The 18,751-nt window shown below is 41.7% G+C and overlaps 2 protein-coding genes across 8 annotated transcripts in view; one reads left to right on the top strand and one right to left on the bottom strand.

Moving 5' to 3' along the window:
- PHEX (phosphate regulating endopeptidase X-linked) overlaps positions 1-8,039 on the top strand; it is a 101,301-nt gene extending 93,262 nt beyond the window's left edge. For all 3 annotated transcript variants that reach the window (XM_082220574.1, XM_082220573.1, XM_082220575.1), the window contains 5 exons: positions 430-560; positions 772-837; positions 971-1,075; positions 2,266-2,342; positions 7,231-8,039. In XM_082220574.1, coding sequence (XP_082076700.1) covers positions 430-560; positions 772-837; positions 971-1,075; positions 2,266-2,342; positions 7,231-7,333 — 482 coding nt within the window. In that variant the 3' untranslated portion in view covers positions 7,334-8,039. The remainder of the gene's footprint in view (positions 1-429; positions 561-771; positions 838-970; positions 1,076-2,265; positions 2,343-7,230) is intronic.
- Positions 1-18,751, bottom strand: part of LOC309531227 (uncharacterized protein) — a 216,470-nt gene that overhangs the window by 125,132 nt on the left and 72,587 nt on the right. For all 5 annotated transcript variants that reach the window (XM_082220610.1, XM_082220613.1, XM_082220614.1 and 2 more), the window contains exon 4: positions 6,069-6,231. In XM_082220610.1, coding sequence (XP_082076736.1) covers positions 6,069-6,231 — 163 coding nt within the window. The remainder of the gene's footprint in view (positions 1-6,068; positions 6,232-18,751) is intronic.

Here is an 18,751-nt window from a genome sequence, read left to right as displayed (position 1 = left end):
GGGGGATAAAATGCTTTATAATGCAAATTGGGAAGAATATGTCCAATGCTTTTTTGCGTCTGTGACAGTACTCAGTGATACAGAGTGCCTCTTTCTTTTTGCTGCCCATGGCAGACATTTTATGCTGATACCAATGACACCTCAATTATTTTATTTTTTGCCAGAGAAGCACTGAGTACCCCAAATTTCTTCCTTAGATGGAGTCTTTTAAGTGAATGTAACTCATAATGATGTTATACTCTCCCCTGTGGGGAAATGTCCACAAGAGCAAGAAATGGGTAGTTTTACCAATCTCTAGAAGAGTAGATTCATATAAGCAAACGTTTGCGGGGTGGTTTAAGAAATGTGTGCGGTTTTATTTGTTCAATCCTCATGTTCACATTAATTGTAAAAAAAGAAAATTTCCTTTCTGAAAAACAAAAAATGCAGGCCGCAAATATGACAAAAATGGAAATTTGGATCCCTGGTGGTCTTTGGACTCTGAAGAGCAATTTAAAGAGAAAACAAAATGTATGGTCAATCAGTACAACAACTATTATTGGAAGAAAGCGGGCTTGAATGTAAGTGCAAGAGCAGTGATGGATGATAATATGTTCTCTCTTTTACAGTATCATGGAAACCAGTTGGCTATAGGGACAAAGCTATGGAGTAGAGTTTAATTATTTTGAAAATTATTATTTTATTTTATGCACCTCTTAATTGCCAAAGTGACTTCTAAGCAATTTACAAATATAAACAATTTGGATTCTTGATATTCTTTCTTTCCACCAGGTCAAAGGAAAGAGGACTTTGGCAGAAAACATTGCAGATAATGGAGGTTTGCGAGAGGCTTTCAGGGTAGGCAGCTCTTTTTGCTTCTAAGCGCTCTCTCTCTCTCTATCTCTTACACACACACACACTCCCCACATCGAGTAACAAGGGTTGATGAAATTTGCACCTAGTTAAATGTGTTCATTGTGCTTCTCATCAGGCCTATAGGAAGTGGATCAAAGAAAAGAGACAAGGAGTGGAAGAGGCCCTATTACCAGGCATTGACTTCACCCACAATCAGCTCTTCTTTCTAAGCTATGCTCATGTGAGTAGTACAAGATGCCCTTTCAGAATGGATGGATGTATTTAGCTGCTCGATTAGTGGTGAATAGACAATTCTGCTTGATTACAAAAAGAACTTTCTTAATTCACAGCTTTTCTTGGAGTGTAGATTTGGGGGGAGCAAGCTGCCATCTCTTTTCCTTTTCTTTCTCTCACTTCCCACTTTCTCCTTTATAAGCACAAACCATACCTACTCAGAGATCGGCTGCTTTTGCACTTCATAGTAAACCGTAATTGATGGGCCTACCATGGCTCTTGCTTTGTTCCTCCTGTGAGAGTAACAGAACCCTGGCTTAGCGTTAAGCCAAAATGGAGGATCATGGTTTGTTTTGGTCCAAACATGACCTGGAGCCATGACAGCTTGTTCATGTCTTCCTGATTGTGCTGGAGCCAATTTGATGCTCCCACCTGTGCACAGCCCGGACCTGGCCACTTTCTCGCCTCTCCCTGCTCCCAGTTAAGTGGCAGTGATGTTGCTTCCAGCAGGCTCATGAGGCAGCTTTGCCCCATGACTCTGTCCTCATTCACAGGAAGTTCATGTACAGTTACATGGGCATGTATAAGTGTGTACAAGGCTGCTCTTGAATATTTTAGCTGACACTGTTCTGTTCACACCTGTCTGGTCCTACAATACCAATTGTAAACAGATTGATTTAAATGCTTTTTAATTTTTAGTGTTTTGATTGCTTCTTGCCTTGTTCTCTATGTTGATTGGTTTATCTTTACATTGTATTGATGGCACGTGAATAGTTTTATTCATATTTTTGTACCAGTAATGTGTGTTTTCCTGGAAAAAAATGAATAGGGAAATTCCTTAGCTGTGCATGGGAAGTTTTTCAGTTAGCATTTGAACATTTCCTGGTGTTGATCTAATTTAGTATGTTTATTTTACTTGTATTTAGTAAACAAAGCTAAATAGCCAAGGTTGCATTTGCAGTTGGCATCCAATGCATTGCAATTTATGTACTTACGGAACAGAAAAATCTTCCCTGTACAAGTAAAGTGCTGGGGAAAAAATGTTTGGAGCCCATAACTGTTTATGTATGTGACTCTGGAATCTTTTGGTGAAGATTGGTTGAGTAATATTTTTAAAAAAAGAAATAAATGAACTATATTGAGGATTTTGGGTAGAGATAAATTCACTGGCTTGTTGTTGCTGTTTTTAAATCTTAGGTGAGATGCAATGCCTTTAGACCAGAAGGTGCAAGAGAGCAAATCTACACTGGAGCCCACAGCCCTCCTCAGTTCAGGTATTTTAAAGTGTGTCTCTCTACCCCACAATAGTAACACTATTCATTGGGGTATTTAATAGAGTAGATGAGAACATCAGGGGTTGGATCCTATGTTGATCCTCCAACAAGGGAGAGTGCAATTCCTTTCAACTTTGCAGCACTCCCCTCCCCCTTATTGCACCCAGTTTCCATCCAACCCATATCAGGGAGGGCAAATAATGGGCCACAGAGCAAAGTGTGGGAGGCAGAAACAACCTGATCCATAAATGTGAACTCTGTTCTGTTGATAGAAAGTTGGTATCCAATATAGCACCATATTTTTCGCTCTATAGGATGCACTGGACCACAAGATGCACCTAGTTTTTAGACGGGGAAATCAAGAAAAAAAATATTTCGCCCCCCAGCCCATCTCCCAGAGCTTCTTGGGGCCGTGGGGGAAGCCCGGGTTTCCAGCCCCAAAGAGCAAAGAAGCCAAGACAGCGAGCGGAATCCATCCCGCTGGCTGTCTTGGCTTCTGCCAGCCGGGAGCTAAACCTCTCCAGCGCGGCTAAAGAAGCCAAGGCAGCGAGCGCGATCCATCCCACTCGCTGTCTTGGCTTCCTCTTTAGCCTTGTGCAGCCTCTCCAGCAGGGAGAGGCTGCACGCGGCTATGGCAATTCTCCCACCTCCCGCAAAAGCCCACAGGAGCCGCACACCCTTTAAGGAGCGCACGGCTCCTGCAGGCTTTTCTATGAGGAGGGAGAAGGGACTAACTGGCTGCGTCAGTCCCTTCTCACTCCTGGGGAAAAGCCCGCAAGAGCCGCACAAAGCTTGTGTGTGGCTCTTGGGGGCATTTCCTGCCTGCCTCCCCCCTGCATTCGCTCCATAGGACGCAGAGACTTTCCCTCTTAGTTTTTAAGAGGGGGGAAGTGCGTCCTATGGAGCGAAAAATACGGTATTTCTTTTTCTCTTCAGTGACCAGGCACTTACCTGTTTGATGTTGAATTTAAGAGCATATGTTCTGGTTTTGTACCCTCACCCTTTCCAAATGTAGTATTATACATCCAACAGGTGTTCCACAGTAAAGTTTATTTTTTATTATCAAATCATTCAACATTATACACTTGGCTCAATTCAGAGCCCTGCAAACACATACTTCCTGGGCACAGAGGGGTCTCATTGGGCCATCGCAGAGAAAGGGAGGAGGAAAACTCGCTGGTCGGTATCCTGCTAAGTGGTTCTGTCAGTGCAAAGGTTTCAGCTTGTGCAATGGAACTTTTCTCCTCTCCACATGCCCACCCTTCCTAAATCTGCTCCAGGAGGTTGGGAGGAAACCGAGAACATATTTAGTGGTTGCACAGTAAGGGGAAGATCTTCCTATGTTCTTAAATTTCTAAAATGTCCATTTACCACAATTTGAGGATGAAAGAAAAACATCAGAATGGTTAAAATGGAGATATACTACTTTTTGAGATTAGGGAATGCATAGAATAATCATAGAATTGGAAGAAACCACAAGGGCCATCTGTTCTAACCCCCTGCAATCGTTTGCCCAATGTGGGGTTCAAACCCATGAACCTGAGATTGAGTCATATGCTCTACTGACTGAGCTATAATTCTGCAATAAGAGTTTAGCACAGAACCAACACAATTCAATTATGGTACAATAATATTTGAGAGGTACCATACCAATCGTGTGTGTGTGTGTGTGTGTGTGTGTGTGTGTGTATGGGTGGGATGCAGGGTGGTATTCAACTAGGTATTACTCAGAGTAGACCCACTGAAATTTAACTGTCGTGTTTATTAATTTCAGTGGGTCTGTTCTGAGTGGGTCTTAGACTGAATGAACCCACAGTGTAATTTAAGTTAAGCACATAGAAATCACTATTATGTAGGTAATACGTTAATAACTCAGGGGAAAAGATCAGGCTAAAATTAGGGGCACTACTGTTGAGATCCTTGTTTAATATGCTGCCTTGGGCAATGAACAAGCCGTATATCAATGCATAACACAGAGAGGATTATAATGCCATTAGACCAATTAGCAATGTGCCCTCGTCAAGAATATTGTGTGCAGTTTTGGTCACCTCATCAGCAAGATGAGATTGCTGATCTGAAGGCAGTTCAGACAAGGGGTAACAAGTATGATTAAGCCCAAGTCTAAAGTGTGGTTCAAAAGGTGATTGACAATATTAGTGTTGTTTACTTTAGGAAGCAGATTAATGAAAGGTAGCTAAAATGTACATTTAACAATGAATGCTACTGGGAAGACCCTGTTGCCTTTTTTCTCTGGATTCCAACTAGTGGTTGGATGAATGAGACCATGGGGCTGTAGCTGATAGCTTAATGAAGGTACAGTGGTACTCCGCAAGACGAACGCCTCGCGAGACGAAAAACTCGCAAAACGAAAGGTTTTTTCGTTTTCGAGTCGCCTCGCAAGACGAATTTCCCTATGGGCTTGCTTCGCAAAACGAAGCTTGCCCCGGGGACAGCGGGTCTTCTCTTTTGAAGCAAGGGGCGGCAGGGAGATCGCTTCTCCCCACCGCCCCTTGCTTCAAAAGAGGTCCGGGGGCAGCGGGAAGCGCTTCCCGCTGCCCCCGGACCTCTTTTGAAGCAAGGGGCGGTGGGGAGAAGCGATCTCCCGGTGCTCCGAAGCGAAGTGGGGGGGCGGGAACACCTGCCCCAGCCGCCGGGCTTCGTAGCGCTGCTGCGAAGCCGGGCGGGGGGGGGACACCTTCTGAAGGCGGGCGGGGGGGCAAAAGTCTTTGTCCCCCCTGCCTGCCTTCACAGGGGCTTTTAAATCGCCCCGGACAGCGGAGAAGTCCTCCGCTGTCCCGGGGCGATTTTAAAATGCCGCCCACCAGCATTTTAAGATCGCCCGGACAGCGGAGAAGTCCTCCGCTGTCCCGGGGTTTTTTAAAATGCTGGGGATGGGAATAAAAGCCCCCCCCCCAGCCTTCAGAAGAGGTGCGGGGACAGACTGTCCCTGGACCTGGTCTGAAGGCGGTTTCCCTAGGAACGCATTAATTGATTTTCAATGCATTCCTATGGGAAACCGTGCATCGCAAGACGAAAAAACCGCAAGACGAAGAGACTTGCGGATCGAATTGTCGTCGTCTTGCGAGGCACCACTGTACTGGCCTAATGAGTGGCAACTGCGAGAAAGGCAAATTCCATGCTAGAGAACATTAGGAAAGCAATTGAAAATAAAGTCAGGGATAATAAAGTCTACAAATATAGGATATGACTGCATTTGGAATACTGTCAGTGCCAGATTTACGTATAAGCTAAACAAGCTATAGCTTAGGGCCCCACTCTCTTGGGGGCCCCAAAAAAATATGAAGGAAAAAAAACCTGGATGTACATTTCCAAAATATAAGATAAAAAACAAATAAAATAAAACCTACATACAGCAACAGTGTTTTGTGTTGTGTAGGCTCCTATTTGTTATGTGCAAATGGCTTTAGATACCTATTAGGTCCATAAATTACCACATAGCATACATTCAGCACAAAAAACAGTGACAATTTGTTGTTGACAAAGGACAGCTGGACATATGAACCCATTACCTTAGGGGCTCATCAAACCTAAATCCAGCCCTGAATACTGTGTACAGGTCTGGGTGCCTCAAAAAGGATATTGTAGAGTTAGAAAAGGGCAACCAAAATGACGCAAGGGGTGGAGCAACTCCTCTATGAGGGAAAGTTGCAGCTTGTGATCTTGAATAAAGGATAAGCCAAATTCAAGGATGTGACGTTTACTCACCGTGATGGCTGAGCTCAGACTCCATGATGAGAAGCAGCGGGGCTTCTGAATGCCAGTTGCTGGAAACAGCAGCAGGAGAGAATGCTCTTGGGTTCCGGTGCTGCTTGCTGGTTTCCCACAGGCATCTGGTGCCTGGCCCATGTGAGAACAGGATGCTGTTCTTCTGTTTTGACAAAACCCAGGTGTTAGGATTGCTAACTGAGGTATCTCTATGCAAATGCTCTCTTTAAAAAACAACAACAAATCATTGCATATAGAATGGGTAAAAGCTAAATACTCCTGACAGAGGTGGCCCTTCCATGAAGCAACCTGGCTCAGACACCAGCTTGGACCACCACTCAAGCATGCAGGATTTGTGCATTTTAAATTGCTTTTATTACATGCTGTGTTGGGGGTTCCTGCTGCGCTTTAGAAGTTTATATTGGAACAGTTCTTTGCAAGATTGTTTGCATTTCTAATTAAAAGCTAAAAGTTGCATTACTTTTCAACTGTCAGAAGATTTTTTAAAATTGGGTATACATACTGCTGCATGTGTGTGTGTGTGTGTGTGTGAGAGAGAGAGAGAGAGAGAGAGAGAGAGAGAGAGAGTACACACACACATATTATACACTGCTTGGTGTTCTCAAAGTGGTTTACAAAGAGATTTTTTTGTCAAAAAAATAATATTTGAAATATGGAAAAAATTAGAATTAACCATAAATGAAAAACAGATGAAAACACTCACCAACATTCTACATATCTGGGTAAGTGAGTCTAAATAAAAATGTTTTTAGCATACACCAAAAAGAGTACAGTGAAGAAATTAAAATATCAATTTATTAGCCACACAGAATGGGCATTATGGGGGACCTGTAACAGTGCCAGTTCAGCAGATTGAAGTGGTTGAGTGGGTTATGGCATTCTCATAGATAAACATGTATATAACGTATACAGGGTGAGTCTTTTAAAAGAGGCGCCGTGGAACATGTGTACTCTGTATCCACGGGGCCTCTCTTAAAGGACTCACCCTGTACATATAATATATAGATCAACACAGTTGCATCCCGTTCAAGCTATGATTGAACACAGTGTCCAAACTGGATACCTCATGAATCTGTAGAAACAACATCTCCAAAAGTCTGGAGAAGAGTCCGCTTATCTTTCTTTTCTCCCTCCCCTGCAGAGTTATTGGTGCTATGAGTAATTTTGAGGAGTTCCAGAAAGCTTTCAACTGCCTAGAATCAACAACAATGAATCGAGGTGGAGACTCCTGTCGGGTTTGGTAGCGATCTCTCCAGTGTCCTATGTTGAAGAAGTCACCTGCTGGAATCACTCCCTTATTGGGACAGTTCCAAACTGTTAATGCCCTACCGCTGCTTCAGAACAGCCTTGGCCGACCAGATTTGTTGTTTCGTGTGCCCTGATATCTGTGGGTGACCTGCCCAGATCTACTATTTAATTGCTTGTTCAGGATATAGAAACTATTCAAAATATAAAGTATAAAAAAGGGCAGATCTTTTCAGAGAAATGTATGCAGATGGATAGTTTCTTATGGGTTATTTTCATAAATACATTCTACTCTGTGATTTAAGCAGGTTTATCTCTATGTATCTTTATTCCGAAGCTTGTCCCACTATATTCATTGGGCTTTACTCACATTTAAGTGTAGTCATATTGCAGGCTTAAGTTAACAAGGTTTAAATGGCACACTTGCGCTTTACAGAAGACCACAGTGGACAAACTTGGTGTGGTGGCCATGATGCTGTTTAAAGTGGAGGGAAAACATCCAAAACTTCCTGTCACATATATTTTTATTATTTTTTCCCCTTGATCAATGATAGCTTTGAGAATTTGAGGTAAAGGAAGAGAATATTAAAATGTGGCTGCTTTATCCTTTCTTGTTCAAAATTCCACTAACCCTCTGAGCTGTTTCTTCCCTGGTGATAAAAGATGCATGTGATGATCTGGTCTGGACTTCAGGTATGGTCTTTCTGTGTTGCATATTGTATGCTAGCACTATTTCCACATTCCTCTAGGCAGAAGAATGTGGAACAGTGTCTGTGTAAGAGTACATAAATCTTAATTCTAAGTCTGAGGCAAAAACGGTTACTAAGACCAGAAAGGAAAGAGGAATTCTTTCTTGTTCGCTTCGCTAATTTCAATTCTTGCCCCTCCCACCCCATAACTTTCAGCCATCCCCCTCTGCTCAAACTTTGGCTGATAATATCTTACTGCATATAGGAACTAGGACCATAGCAAAAGCAGATTTCTCTCTTCAGCAGGGAACCGCTGCTATAAAAGCAGAAAGCAAATATCTGACTCCACATTCTGATCTTTCCTGTAACCATGCTGATTCTGCCCATTGGTTGTAGATCCTGGATGTTAAACTCATTAAGTAAAAGAACTGTGAAATGTATAGTTCAGATTCAGGAACCCACCCACTCCCTGCACCCTAGAAGCCAGCATTCTTTAGGGGTTTGGTTGCACCTGCAGTGGTTTAGGCACATATAAAACCTTCAGTACATATATATACCGTATTTTTCGCTCTATAACACGCACCCAACCATAACACGCACGTAGTTTTTAGAGGAGGAAAATCCGTAGGCATGCCACCCGTAGGCATTCCCTCCATAACATGCACAGACATTTCCCCTTACTTTCTAGGAGGAAAAAAGTGAGTGTTATGGTGCAAAAAATACGGTATATAGTCAGGGCTGGATGTAGACAAAGTTAGTTGCACTTAAGTTTCCACTGAAATCAATGGGATTAAGTCACAAATAACTTGTCCCACTGATTTCAAATTGGAGCTATGGGTTAGGCTGCAATCCTAACCCTACTTATTTGACAGTAAGCCCCATTGAATTCAATAACAGGACTTACCTCTGAGTAAACATAATTAGGATTGCCTTTACACATACTCAGAGTGTTGTAGGTGCACTGTGAAAGGAGCAGTATTTCTGCTGCTGAAGGCAATGTAGAGGATTAAAGAGTTGTAGCCGGCTTCTCATTTTTCCTGCCATTTTTGTTGTCGTTACATAACTACTTCGGGAATAAATAGTACAGGATTAAAACATATGTGTTCTGAATGATTGCTGTATACAATTTTTTTGCGCATTTATTTTTAAGGGAATGGAAATGATTGCTAATTTGTTGAAGTAGAGGGATTTTGTAAACTATATAATATAATAAAAGCTTTCCAAAGTCATCTTCTCTTGCGATATTCATTTTTATGGAGTGTGTGTAGTTTTATAGTGGATATATTGCTATGTGTGTTTTCATGGTGTAAACCACTTTGAGTTCATGGCGGCGGTGGGGAGGCAGAGTACACAAGTCTAAAATAAGAAACAAATAACTGTTGCAGGGCCATTCTCCATGTTATTGTTTTATATGTCATGGGTGAACAGGAAGAATATATGACATGCACACACAGTTATACTCAATTGCCCATGCAGCTGCATCAGAAGCTAAGACTAGAACCCCAATGTGGCAGCCATGGGCACTGTGCTTAAATACTCCTCTTGGTGCCCTCTGCCTTATCTAATTTAAAAATTGAGCTTTAAAAGAGGGTTTTTGTTTGTTTGTAGGAGTTTCCCTGCAATAATACATGGAACTTATGTTTGGATAGCATTCAGGTTCCAAATACAAGGATACATTTAAATGTTGTGCAGTATGCTTCCTCTGAATTCATTATATTTTCCTATGGCTGCTATTACTTTACGAAATGCCTAGCACAGATTCTGATATGTTCACACGTAAGTCCCATTTACACACCCATTTTTCTCAAAATTTTAAATCAACTCAAATGGGCTTTTCCAATAGATTCTCAACATGCACCTGGCGTTTCTGTTATAGTTTGTTTATTCTGTGAGGTCTGCTCATTTCATGACACTGAAGAAATAATGGTGGCTTTGCCAATCATTTCAATGGGAGAAAGTTTAAGGCTGCATTCCTATTCACATTTATCTGGGAGTAAGCCCCACTGAGCACGATGGGACTTTAAAGCATGTATGTGTAGGAATGCGCTATAGGTGGCCAATCACGACTTTTAAAATGACAATGTTAACTTCATGCGTTGGCTGTACCACTTACAATTGTTAATACCTTCTCTGTGGAAAACATCAACGGCAGTGTTTTCTAAACGTATTTTCCACACTGACCACTTGAAAATTTCTGAAGCACTTAATGATTACCATCCTGCCTACTCATGCAACAATTGCAGAATTCTAGATGCCACATGCTTTTTAACTGCATTTTCATTTCTTTTTTATATTCCATATGATTCAAACTGTAAGCGTTCTTCACAGACCTGCCACACGTTGCCACAGACCACCTGAATGAAGCTTGTGGACCACTGGTGGATCACAGTCCACAGTTTGGGAACTCCTGCTTTATAGTACAGAACTGCACCTCTAAACCTTTGCAATACAGTTGTACCTTGGTTGTCGAACACCCCAGAACTCGGACGTTTTGGCTCCCGAATGATCAAAACCCGGAAGTGACAGTTCCAGATTTCGAATGTTCTTTTGTAAGCCAAACGTCCGACAGGGCTTCCACAGCTTCCAATTGGCTGCAGGACCTTCCTGCAGCCAATCAGAAGCCGCAATTTGGAAGTCGAATGCTTTGGAAGTCGAACGGACATCTGGAACAGATTCCATTCGACTTCCAAGGTATGACTGTACTTGCAAAGTGCTTTTGATTTGAACTGCTGCTCACATATCCACACAGCTTGTTTTTGAATTATTCAACTTTCCCTTCAGCTTCACACCATGTTAGTGCATATTTATTTTTTAAAAGATGTTTCTAATTGTAGAAACTGAAGTTACCGAAGATTACAGTGGCACATTGGGAAAATGTACACCAGCAAAATGGCTCTCGTTTCCTGCCTTCAAAAATAGAACATAGCTGTTGTTCAAAACTCCTGCAGTAGGAGCCTGTTTCGCTAATCAAACCACTTAATCCAATTTAAAATAAGACGTTTTACATTCCCCAGTGATCATCCTAACCAAAGCATAGATCCTATTCAATATATTATCAAAGCTTGAGGTTAAAAAGAAGCAAGGCGACATGTTACATGAGAATCTCTGATCTCAGAAATGATGCGTATATGATATCAATTAGTCTACAATTGTACCGAGTTTAAGGAGTAGAACTATGCATCAGATTTTAACCTTAACTCCTACAGTACCATTTTGTTTACATGATTGTATTGTGGATTGGGATATATTTACATGCTCTATATTTTCCTCTCTTATTTATTTCTATGGAGCCCAGGACAGCTAGCAGCAATCTTGAAACACAATGCAATATTATAATATAGCCATTAAGATTATAAAAAGCAACCTTTAAAAAACAATGCAGCAGGCAATAAACTCTCTGTCAAAAGGCGCAGTTAACAACCAAAAGCCTGGAGAAATAAAGAAGTGGATATTTAAACATTGCCAACAACTGAATCCGAATTAGAATTGCCCCTTTTGGGTCACCCCACCGGAATGGCCTTCTGAAAATGATCCCTGCCTCATAAAGCAGCTCAGAGAGGGTGGCGTGGAAAAAGCTACCATGCGAGTAGCACTTGATAGCCCTCTCCTCCATGAATTGGTCTTGAGTTACTTGTGACCTAAGGATTTAGTTTCATTGTTCATGGAAAGCAAAATTATGTCTGTGTCTCAGCTGGGCCAAGGCTGTCAGTAGCAGGTATCCATGGAAACTGGTCAGTCAAGCAGTCAAAAGGCCAGAAGGCTGTCTCCAGACAGCCACATTGATTAAACTCCCTTCTTATCAAGAGAGGAAGCCCTTTGAAGTGGATGATGTCATAGACTAAGGGGGCTAAGGACCTATCTCAACAATCTGTTGAAGTTTCCATCTAACAATAAGCATCGAAGAGAAAGCTTAAGTAGATCTGCTGACTCAGGGAAAGGGAGATTGCCTTTTGGGCAGGCTGTGCTGCCAATAGAATATTGACTTAAGACATGGGGGAAAGCTCAGGTTTAGGTCAAAGGGAAGGCAGAGAAAATGTGAAAATGGGTTCTGAATACCTTCAAGAGCAAAGTAAGGCAAACAACCCAATCAACTAGTGAGAACTGCACACAGAAGTAGCTCTCTATGTGCAGAATGCAGATATATATCTTCATTTCCATCACATCCTATGCACTGGCTGGACACTTGTTTTGCTGGATATGGAGATGTATATCTAGCAATGGGGCTATTAGCTATGCATCAGGGACAAAAGTCTTTATCTGTGCTCCTACAATACATGTGTTACTCCCAGGTAACTGGGTCTAGGACTGCTGTCTTTGTTTTTATAGGGTCAACAATACGGTTTTTCAGAAGGCAAGAAAATGAATAGGCAAAAACCAAGCAGCTCAAAAAATGATTAACATGAGAGAAGATATATTTCAGAATAATTCTGTAAGGCTACTCATCTGTTAATACTTTAGGGGATTTTGAATCAACTATTTACACTGAGTAACAAAAGGGGTTATGGAAGAAAAGTGAGAATCAGTCGGGCAAAGAGAGAATTGAGGGGTATTTTTCTTCCTTAAATTCCCTTCACATGATTTGTTCTTTTTCACTGCATTATTAATGAAAATACCATATTAATTCACTTTAATTAAAATCCTGCCATGCAGTTCTTTTGAAAGAGAAGCAATTTTTTTAGTCTTTACCCAGTTAAATCATTTAATGAAAGATTTTCTAAATGTTAGTCGGATCAGCACTGCTGCTTCCTTTTGATTGCCATCAGGTGTAATGGCTTTTCCAGCTGCTTTGGAGGAGGTGGCGGGGGGAGAACCATAATTGGACATAGGTCAGTGCTTTTATGTAGGATTATCGGTCCCATTGTAGAAAATGGTTGCTAAATATTTGATTTGGCTTTCTCTTTGTGTACTTGTTGGAGATGTGCATCAGGTGACTCCTGAACCCTGATCTGAAAACTACTTCAGACAGATTCAGGGCTTGCCGGAGCCAGAGCTAGATCTCCACAAAGCACCCTGTACTAAAGCAGGGATCTCTAAAGTGCTGCAGGGTGATTTAGAGTAGGATATATAGTACAAACTCTGTAGGCAGTGTGCTTTCAGAAACTGAAATATTACTCCCAGGGCTCACCACAATAAAAAATGTCATAGTGGAGGAAGGAGAACTTTCTTGTGACTGACAGGTCAGGCTTTTAATAAGAGGCAATGATTTTACTATGGTCTCCAATAACACTGGGGACGCGGGTGGCGCTGTGGGTTAAACCACAGAGCCTAGGACTTGCCGATCAGAAGGCCAGCTGTTCAAATCCCTGCGACGGGGTGAGCTCCCGTTGCTCGGTCCCTGCTCCTGCCAACCTAGCAGTTCGAAAGCACGTCAAAGTGCAAGTAGATAAATAGGTACCGCTCCAGCGGGAAGGTAAACGGCGTTTCCGTGCGCTGCTCTGGTTCGCCAGAAGCAGCTTAGTCATGCTGGCCACATGACTCGGAAGCTGTATGCCGGCTCCCTCGGCCAATAAAGCGAGATGAGCACCGCAACCCCAGAGTCGGTCACGACTGGACCTAATGGTCAGGTGTACCTTTACCTTTACCAATAACACTATTTCAATATCCCTTCCCTAAAGGTGACACCTAATACTTGTTTGTTCTGCTCTCTTTGCTATTTCTGCTAGTGGTGCTTGCTTAGAACATCCTCTTCTGTGCCCACATGCCCAGTCAAATCAGCTTTTGGTGCTAATTCAGCAGAACACAAGCCTGAAGCTCCACCCCCTTCCATTTATCATAATTCCCTAGCCCTTGCATGAATCCTCCTGAAATTCTGCAAGTTACTTTCCATGGGGTACCTTTATTATGCATGCCCCTTTTCATAATTAAATCGACAAAACCACAGGGAGGGAAGCGAGTCTCTTTTAGTATTCTTCCCCCATCGACTTTAAAGGTGCCCAGCATAAGACCAATTACCTGCAATTTGACAGGTTTCTCACCTAGAGGCTCCTCACTCATTTTTCATTCAAATTGCTCACAAAAAGTAGGGGAGATTAAGTGAATCCTTTCTTGAACCATCCCCAGACTGTAAATAGTGCCCTCGTGGGGAAACTGCTGCATCTATCCATCTGAAGCTTGGTAGGATTCATTCCTTTAAAAGTAACAAGTGTGCAAATTTCATCCAATTCTGCCAAACCAAATTTAAAAACAAATAACAAAACTTATAGATGATTCCTTTAAGAAACATGAAAAGTACCCAGCACAATAACCTAATGTTATAAGTTTTATCTACTTTGGAGGGGCTGCTATGCTTGCAGATTTAATCCTAAAGAAGAAATTAAACTGGTTTTTAATTTTTCCATGATAGTGAATGAAATTTCAATGAGAGTTAGCGAGTAATTCTAAACATGTCACCTTAGAAGCAAATTTCATTGAAATAAATGTGGCTTGCTTTTAAGTACAGTGGTACCTCGGGTTAAGAACTTAATTCTTTCCGGAGGTCTGTTCATAACCTGAAACTGTTCTTAACCTGAAGCACCACTTGAGCTAATGGGGCCTCCCACTGCAGCCGTGCCGCCAGAGCACGATTTCTGTTCTCATCCTGAAGCAAAGTTCTTAACCCAAGGTACTATTTCTGGGTTAGTGGAGTCTGTAACCTGAAGAGTATGTAACCTGAAGCGTCTGTAAACTGAGGTTCCACTGTAAATATAAACAGTATTAGTTAGTCACACCCAACTTTCTTGCATCAAATCACCTCAAATTTAGAGGTTCTTACATGCTTATTTAAATAAATAGATCCTGCAGTTTGCACATGGAACCACCATTCATTTTAAGGAAGGGCACTAAAATTTTCACAGCAAAGAAAGTGTTCAAGGGAAAATTCCTACCTTTGTGGCAAATTCTGATGTAGGAGTACTATATCTATTTCTTTGTTTGCTATTCAGATGGTATAGCTAAATAACATTTGGGGGGAAATATTACCTATTGTCATTTAATGAAAACTGATTGTAAATAGTCATTCCCATACCTGTCCACAGATCACTCTAATAGCAAACTCAGATGGAGGCGCAGCAACAGAAAGAGCCAAGATGGGGCCACCAGGAAACAAGGAGAAGGTATAAGCATGCTCGGTGAAACTCCAGTAGTTATAGAAGTACAAAATAAGCTATTAAAAAAGCCCTGGGGCAAAACAACATGCTGAAAACTGAGCAAACTCAGTAGCCTCAGAATGCTGGGTGTCAGTTAGAACAGAAATGGGCGGGGCCTGCTTGAGCCCCTTATGGTTTACCATATTTCTGATGAAGCCATGACTGACTGGAACCCTGAGCAGGAGCATTCCTGTTTGGAGAAGAGGATATACTGCAGTGTTTTGTTTCAGGTCCCCATTGTGCTTCTTAAAGGCAATGCACCTTATCTGGCTAGCCATTGCCATCTTTATTTCCCTTTGCCTTGCACAGGCAAACATTCAACATGGAAATGCAGTGGTGGTTGAAAGTTTTCCATATTCTACCACAGGAGCCAGCTGTGCCTCTCCCTACCCCCCCAAACCATTTTACTATAAGCTGCTGTCCAAGGCACCCTCTCAATTGGCAACATGTCTGTTTCACTTGAGTAAGATGATGACTCCTCTTGGACCATTTTTGTCAGCCTTTTAATGGGAAATGCACTTGAAGAGAAGCTTGCCACAGTTACTTGACATCTTCTACAATGCCATTTTATTAGCATGGAAGTGAGAGGCTCTGCAGCTCAAAAGTAACACATCTTTCCTGCATTTGAGCCACTGACTTCTTGCCTATTAGTTGTGATCATAGTTCATCTAGAATAGCAAGGAAGACAAGCTACCCATGAAATCGCCACATTAAATAATACCTGACTGTTCCCCCTTACTACTACTTCTGTGGTTAATTTCATTGTACACAGGTTGTACATTGACAATGAAGGCATTATTATTACTACTAAATCATAGAGTGAGTCCATTATAAACCAGTTTTCAATTTTTAGGGAATTGAATGCAAATCGAAAGTATTTACTTGATGCCATTAAAAAGCCCATCTTAAAGTTTTACTTTATGAAGATGCTATACAGGTGGTACATCACCCCCAGCAAACTGTCCAAAATGTACAGAACCAACTCAAATTTATGCTGGAAGCGTAGAGAGTTAGAGGAAACAATGTACCACATGTGGTGGGGTTGCAAAAAATAAAGAGCTTTTGGAACTTATATATAATGAATTGAAAAAAAACTGTTCAAAATAACCTTTAATAAAAAAACCGGAAGCCTTCCTCTTAGGCATAATGGCATCAGACATCCCAAGGGGGAAAAGAAGGATAATTTTGAATGCAACAAGGGCAGCAAGGATGATGATTGCCAAGGGGTGGAAAGGAGATAAAATTCCATCAAAAGAGGAGTGGCAAGTAAAAACGCTTGACTACATGGAACTAGCAGACATGATGGAAAAGATTACAGATTGACCGACCCAAGTTTAAAAAGGAATGGGAGATCTATAGACAATATTTAAAAGAACGGTGTTCCCATATAAAAACTTTACAATGCTTTGAATAACTCTAGGAATTGAATATGGTATAAAGAATACAAACAAGATTTACTAAAGATTAAATTTGTTGAAAAATAGATGCAAGTAAGTAAGGAAACAAAGAACCCATATCAAGGAAGTCGGAAGTTGATGGCTGGAATATTTTGTGCATTCGAGATGTATTGTTCTATTTCTTTTTGTTTGTAAGAGATGTATTGTGTTTCTTTTGTTCTGTCTGTAACTCCGGACAGTAAGTGTACACCAGGCTCCATGTTACACCAATCTAATTTCACACGGCCCAGGGTCTAATTTTTATGTGGTTGACAAGGAGGGGAGAAACATAGCTGAAAGACAAGAGAGGAAAGGGGGGTGACAAAGAGGACAGGGGAAGAGAGAAGGGGTGTCTGCCTAATTTTGATTCTGTCAACGTTTGGTCCCGCCCACTGCCAGCATGCAACTCCCAACAGATTCCACCTAGGCAGGGGTGGCTCTCCTGGTGGGACAGAGCCACAACAGCAGCTTTCTGGCAACAGCATTGTTGCTGTGTACCAGTTGGAAAGGGGAAAGAGATGAGGTGGTGGTGAGGTCAGGGCTGAGCAGATACACCCTCAGAAGCATTGTAATGTTTCCACCGGTGTGTCCACACAGTCCTGACCTTGGCACCCTTCCCTCCTAGGATTCAGCAGTCTCACTGCTGCTGGAAGCCCATTGTTGCAACTCTGCTCCACTGGGGGAACCATTCCTCCTCCTGCAGAAATGCAACTCTCAGCAGGAAAAAAAAGAGGTTCTTGGCCCCTGGTATAGACAATATAGAACTAGATGACCACTGATTAATGTTTGGAGAATCCTATGTTTCTGCAGTTTTTAAGGGTTGGATGTGCCGATTCTAGCTACATGGGCATGCCCTGTCAACTAATCAATACAAAAGCAGCATTGAACTGTTATATTGACATTCTGGGTGAATTGTTTAATGAAACGATGTTGGAATGGGGTTTTGCACAATACTTTGCTTGCTCTTAAAAACCTAGTGATTGAAAATACAGAAAACAAATTTAGCTCTTAATGATTATAGTCAGCTCCACATTAAACAAGATTTGCAAGGTGATGATGGATGTTAAGATCCCAAGTGTTGAACTACGAATCTCAAAATTCACAAAAATTATATCTAATTATGAATTTATCTTACACATCAAGTGAAAAGTCAAGCAAGTGTATTGATAATATATGCTTTCCTGTCTTTTGGTTTAAACATTTGCATTTTTCATAAAATTGCAGAAGTATTGTTTAGTGGATTACACAGTAGAAAGGTTTAAGAAATGTGGATTCAGCTTTCCTCTCAATGAGTTTCTCCCTTATATTCCACGGCTATAATCTGTGCAGATTTATAGTGATTCTTTTAAACTGCAACATTTAGGGTGAGTTATGCCTCTTCAAATATTCAGGTTAGCGTAGCTGCATACTTCAAGTATTAAGGATAGCATAGCCAGCCATTAAGTGAATGGTCTCAAACAGTCTTTAGCATAATTTTTTTTTTATCAGTCTGGCACTGCAGTTGGCAAAACAAGACTAATGGGAAGGATGTATACTGTCGAGATCATTTTCAAGGGCATTTATCATTAGTATGTCGGGAGGAACTGACCCGACTAGGCCATTGTGATCTAGAAAATAAAATCCCTAGAAAGATGAATCAGTAAACAAAATAATCCATCATGGTTACTCTTTGTCAATGCCAGTTTTGTGTATGTCTTTCTAAGTTGTTATTTACAGCCAAACTAGGCATGAGTCTATTGACATATGTGGGCCCTGTTGTTGGGTGATAACGCCGAGGCCTGGTGCCTCTCCCCACCTCAGCGTGGCCCAGGATTCTTTCCTCCGGTCTCCCGTCACGCTGGGACAGGAGCACACGGCAGGCATAGTTCAAAACAGAAGCTCAGCCTTGAGGAGTAACAACTAAGCCTAATTTATTGCAAATTACATCAAACGTAACAGAACAAAGAAAACATGGCTCCTCTCTGTGTCTTTCTTCCTCGGAGAGAGAACTGCAAAAGCAAAAGCTATACAGAGTGGAAACAGCGTATCTCAATTTCCCCTCACAAGACTCCAACAATCAGTGCTGGAATGTAAACAGACATGTGACATGTAACAATCCCACACACACATCTGCAGCACGGGAGGAATGGAATTCTCAACATCTGTGTGGTCACTTTTGTGGCTTTTTT

Source organism: Podarcis vaucheri, assembly GCF_965113315.1.
Source record: "Podarcis vaucheri genome assembly, chromosome: 4".
Classification (NCBI taxonomy): domain Eukaryota; kingdom Metazoa; phylum Chordata; class Lepidosauria; order Squamata; family Lacertidae; genus Podarcis; species Podarcis vaucheri.
This window is presented reverse-complemented; position numbering and strand designations above follow the sequence as displayed.